This window comes from Egretta garzetta, unplaced genomic scaffold (genome assembly GCF_000687185.1).
Source record: "Egretta garzetta isolate BGI_Z169 unplaced genomic scaffold, ASM68718v1 scaffold129, whole genome shotgun sequence".
Lineage (NCBI taxonomy): Eukaryota > Metazoa > Chordata > Aves > Pelecaniformes > Ardeidae > Egretta > Egretta garzetta.
In genome coordinates, this window is record NW_009260836.1 from 325,125 (window position 1) to 330,447 (window position 5,323).

Genomic DNA, 5,323 nt, shown 5'->3' on the forward strand with positions numbered 1-5,323 from the left:
TTAGAGCTGATTTTCAAAGCGCCTGATAACTGTAACTCAGATACCCTAGACGCCAGTGAGAACTTTTGCCAGATGCATAGCTTTTTGTCTCTTACATTTGTTACATAAATTGCCCAAGCACAGAACAACAAAGCAGCATGCACAAGTTGTTTTCAGCATGAGTTTCTAGCTACTGTGCATGCACGAAAATTTAAAGAGGCAAAAATAGCATTATGAACTTTCAAGCTTTTATAAAACTTCTATAAAACTTACCCTTGCTCATCTGAAAGCTTTTGAAACAGTCTGAGAAATCAGAAACCAAAAAAAGAAAAGATTCAGTGTCTTGATATTCATAACAACATTAACACCACCAGCACTCTCACTAAGTGAAGGGGAATCTGAAAGCTTGAGGACCAGCCAGCATGGAATAGCATATCAGAGATCTGACACTAGACGAAAAAACACATCAGGACTTGCATGACGTGAGAGTCAGACAGAAAACTGACAGAACAAGGCTGCCTGCAAGTTTCCAACGCTTCTGGTTTAGCAGTACTGCACAAATAGAGCCCTGTATTAATTCTACATCGCTTATTCCAGTGCTGCTGAACAGCATGTTGCTTAAAAGATACTCATTTCAAGAAACGAAAATTAATGCCAACTTGAGTCCCAACAAGAAGCCTAGATTACAGAGGCTGCTTTCTTGTTACTTCTTCAACCACTTCTGATACGAAGTTTAGCACATTAAGTGGAGAACCAAATTCATCCAGAGTGATTTGAGAGGATTTTTATTATTCTTGAATATGAGTACTTTATTCTATTGAATGAATTCTTAAAAGGTGAAGTATTTCCAAGCACTTCAGGAATATTCCTCAGTGAAGCTCGCACTCTGTTAACAGTAGTAGTAAGCTTAAAAATTAAATGCAGCAACATCAAAGTATCAACTGGAACATGGAAGTGCCTTAGTCACAAGGTAATGATGCAGAGCTGGGAGAACTGCAACTTGCAATGCCGTATTTTCAGAGCTAAGGAAACATTCGAAAACCCACTCTCCCCCAGTAAGTTCAAAATCCAAAGGAGAGCTAGGAAGTAGTTAAAAATCAGCATTCAGTCAGAGAACAGAAACTTTGAGTATACCAGGGAAGGATTAGGAGAAAGTATTAAATCAGGACTGTATGAAAGCAGAGGGAACATACTGGCAGAATAAAGTATGTCACAGTGGAATTTAATACTACATGGACATACACACCTTGCATGCACCATGACTTTTGGAGGGCAAACCAACACTAATACTTTTTCTCACCTCATCTAATCATCTCAAAACTGTGGCAGGACAGTTTACAAGCATTTTCAAACTTAGGTGGCAAGCAAGAAAATCAGAATGCCCATTTCCAGAATTCATCGTTAAAGCATTCACGTGTTTCAGAAATGTTTTTCCCAATTATACTGGGGGGGGGGGGGGGAAATATTTCTAGCCTCCACAGTCTTTTGAATAATCACTATTCTTGTTCAACCATGGGAAGACTTATGCAGAACTTGGAGCCTGAAGGAATGATAATATATTTTCTCTAAAATAGCAGCCTAAAACTAGAAAACATTGTAATTTTTTGGCTGAAAATATGGTATTGCAGTCATGAGCTTCTATTCAAAGCAAATAAGAAGCTTGTCCAGGATGCCACGAACAAATAGCAGATTGGCACTCTACAAATGGTTCAGCACAAGATGATGCTTTTCTGAATGGAAAGGGTTGAACTGCACTCAAGCGCAATCCGTGCAGGACACAACCTGACCTCTCCACCATCTGCCGTTTCTTGTGTCTAACTTTGCTGGCCTCCCTGATCGCTTCCCACTTCTTCCAGTCTTCTTCACTGCATGGACCAGGGATGAAATTTACTGGCTGGACGTTGCTTCCCGCCTTCCAAGATTCAATCTTGCGGGTCAGCATATCGTCCTTCTTATGGCGGGAAGATGGCGACAGCACTCTGCCGTTGCTCTTTCTTTCCTCCGGTGTTGTGTTTTTTTCAAGTAAACATAGAAATTTGGACCGGATCTCCTCTGGAAGACTCCATGGATCAAAAAAAAAAAGAGTGCTGGGTGATACTTGTCTGGAGCACCTGATAAAGGCACCTCTTTTTTCTGAGAGAGGATTTTACGGAAAATCATGTCATCTTTTTCCAAATCTGGAATCACAGGTTGGCCCTCTCTGGGTTGCAGAATTATCTCACCCTCTAGGGGAGGTTCCTGCTCAGAGAATTTTTTTAAATACCGGGGGTCTTGGAGAACAACTTGATTCACATGGAAAGCCCCAGTTTTCCGAACGAACAAGTCATCGTTTTCTAAATCAGGATATAGATATCCATTTTCTGCATCTCCTTGCTTGCATCCTGGTACAAAGGAAATATTCTTTCTACATTTTACGAGCCTAGGGCCAGAAGTAGGATCAATTTTGGTCTTCGTTTCAGAAGACAAGTAGTCAGTGTATTTTTGCAGGGCCTGAAGTAACGAAAACTGACTGAAGCATATAAAACAAAAGGAGGGAAGTAAAAATATCATTAACTAGCAAGAGACAAGCAGATCGCAATGTACTGTGATATACATTTGGTTTAGACTTGCGGTATCCCAAGCAGGACAGCTACTCCGCTTGGCATTCACCGCTATTAACCGTAGCACAGAATACGTCAACCAACATAAAGGTATCACAGCATACTAACCTGCTCAGAAACAGCACGCTTACATGCTCACACACAAAGCCAGTAACCCTCTACAGCGTGTTACATTTTTGCATTTACATGTTTCAGAAGACTGGTAACTTAAGGCTACATTTAAAAAAACAAAAACCAAAACCCCCAACCCCCCAACAAAATAGTAAGAACCAAACAAAGCGTGACATCACAGGACGTGGTTTAATTTCATCTAGCTGTTGCATATCCAGCCATTTCTTTCTGATGCAGCAAGAGTACAGCTCATGCAGTGATATCAACCTGGGCTGATCAGAAGCCTCCAAGATTTTTCCTTCTGCAATCTGTGACAATGAGCTTCCCACATATTCAGCAGTTGGTTTATAGCTCTGATCCCTTCTGCAACTGCTGTTCCAGTCAAAATTTGGTCTTGGTTGATTAGCAACAATGGCAGAGCTTTGTTTGTAAGCAAATTCCTCATCCTCAGAATCCGATTTCTTTCTACTGTGTGGCAGCACAAAGAATGAGCAGAGGGAAAGAAGAAAAAACACGAAGTGTACTCATTGAGTAAAATGCACAGTGGCAACAGTGCAACAGTGTAATGGAAATATATCAATTACTTTCTCAAAAAAAGAAAAGAGAGAAAACATATCTTGCTGCTACACTGGCAATAAAAATGAAAAATAAAAATAAAGTCATAAAATTACACTTTATTTATAAGTTTTGCACACAGGAGAGAAACAGGGGCATGCATGAAAACGCACCTGAACCCTTGAATCTCTTTATACCAGGGTTTGAAAGAGGATTTCCTGATTTTTTTCCACAGCAACTCTTCTTCTGGAGTCCAAAACTTAGGAAGAAATTTGTCAAAAGCAACCACTGTATTTGCCGCTGAAGAACTTAGCTTGCGAAAATAGAGATCATCTTTTTCAATGTTTGGAATGCCTATTTCTTCTTCCTCATCCTCATCAAAATACCCAGATAATTCTGAAGGAATGTTAACTCTTGGTTTGTTTTCCTCTTTAGTATCCAACTGCCTCTGCCTCCTCTGGTTACTGTTCAAAATACCCAATCAGTTAAGATATTTTAGGAGCAACTTCAGATAAAGAATGCAAAAAGACATGCTTTTTGGCTCAGAAGTTCAACCTCATGAATGAAGCAAATTAGTTCTCAATTCCATCACTGCAGCACCAGAAATAATAATATATATTAAAAAAAAAAAAAAAGTTACATGGTTATATCAGCATCCTATTGCCTCTGACAAAAATACGAAGTTTGACAGAAAAGGCATAACAAATTATCAGCTGTGTTAAAACACCAATTAGAAGACTAACTTTATGGAGTTATTTATGGACTGCAATTTGGGTAGTGCAATTGTTACTGGATCTTGGATTAGTATCTCTGACCTCAGTGGTTCAAGCATTGCAGCTAGTGGACCAGCTGGATAACTTTCTTGTGAGCAAGATTTAGGAGAGTCATTGCGCAACACGAAATGATGTCCAGGTGCGGCAGAGCTTACAGGGCTCTTTTTGACTAGAAATCTACGTTTTGCTAAGTCATCCATAACCACGTCAGGCAGCCTTCTTTCAGCTTCTGAATCAGAGTCACTCTCATAGATCATCTGGAGGGAAGCTGGGTTTGTGAGCCCACACTCTGCTCTGCTATTTTGGCAGGAAGCTACAGGATTCCTTTCACGTCCACTGAGGTTGACCAAAACAGGAACAGAATGAAGACAGTGAAGTCACAAAGGCAATGATGAAACCCAAGAACTGCCAGCTATTCTCATCTGTACGCATCAAGAAGCCAGACAACCAAAATTTGTCACCATATTTTGGAAGGCTTTAACGAGAAAACTAAAACCGTAGGTCTAGCTCTCGTGAACTTGCACTTAACATCATTTAAATCCCCTCTATCTGGAGTCTGACTAGCCTCAAAATGTTACTCAAACACCAGAAAACTAGTTATGTGGAAAAAGTAAAAAAATAAAATCAAAACAAAAAACCAGCCACGCAACCACACCAAAACATCCCCCCTTTAAAATATGGAAACTCAAATACTTTACTTTGTATTGTAGCAACAGCAGCTTTTCTTTAACTAATGAAGAAATTATTTATTTTAAAAGTACTAAACTGAAGTCTGCTTAACTAAGACCGCACACCAGTACCTTGAAAATGTTCCATCTGACTCAGTGAAGACAGGACTTGCCCAGCTCCTCCTGTTGTCCTCATTCTTCTCGGTCCTCTTCTTCCTTAAGGGTGCTGGCACATACGCCGTCTGCTTGTTTTTGTTGGGCAAGAACCGATTGAAGTCAGTGGTAGGTTTCGGTTCAATCATAGAAATCCTACGGTAAGACCTGTCATCTTTATGGGAGTCATGCATTTTGAAAGGCAGTTCTGAGTCTGTGTCACTGTCGCAACCTTAGAAGAAAGGGGAGGAAAAGGAAAGCACAAACATTACTCTCTGGACACAAGCTTCTAGCTAGAAGTTGCACCAAAATATTCTAAAAATCGATTTAACTCCATATTCAAGATATTTGGGGCTGCAAACTTGCTGAGCTACTGACAGGACAGCAGGAGAGGCATTTTTAGAAGTTTGTGGCAAAGCTGTGGTAAGGTCCATTAAGCGGAGTTTGGTTTGCATGCCCCTGCTACATTTGTTCCATTCTTTCA

General features: G+C 40.2%; 1 protein-coding gene across 1 annotated transcript in view; it reads right to left on the minus strand.

Moving 5' to 3' along the window:
• The window catches only part of LMO7 (LIM domain 7), a 42,957-nt gene extending 37,909 nt beyond the window's left edge, over positions 1-5,048 (minus strand). Inside the window, 7 exon segments of the mRNA XM_035902403.1 lie at positions 253-282; positions 1,767-2,056; positions 2,059-2,488; positions 2,958-3,158; positions 3,419-3,709; positions 4,061-4,354; positions 4,819-5,048. Of these exon segments, the coding sequence (XP_035758296.1) occupies positions 253-282; positions 1,767-2,056; positions 2,059-2,488; positions 2,958-3,158; positions 3,419-3,709; positions 4,061-4,354; positions 4,819-5,033 (1,751 nt within the window). The 5' untranslated portion in view covers positions 5,034-5,048.
• Between the last annotated feature and the right edge of the window lie 275 nt (positions 5,049-5,323).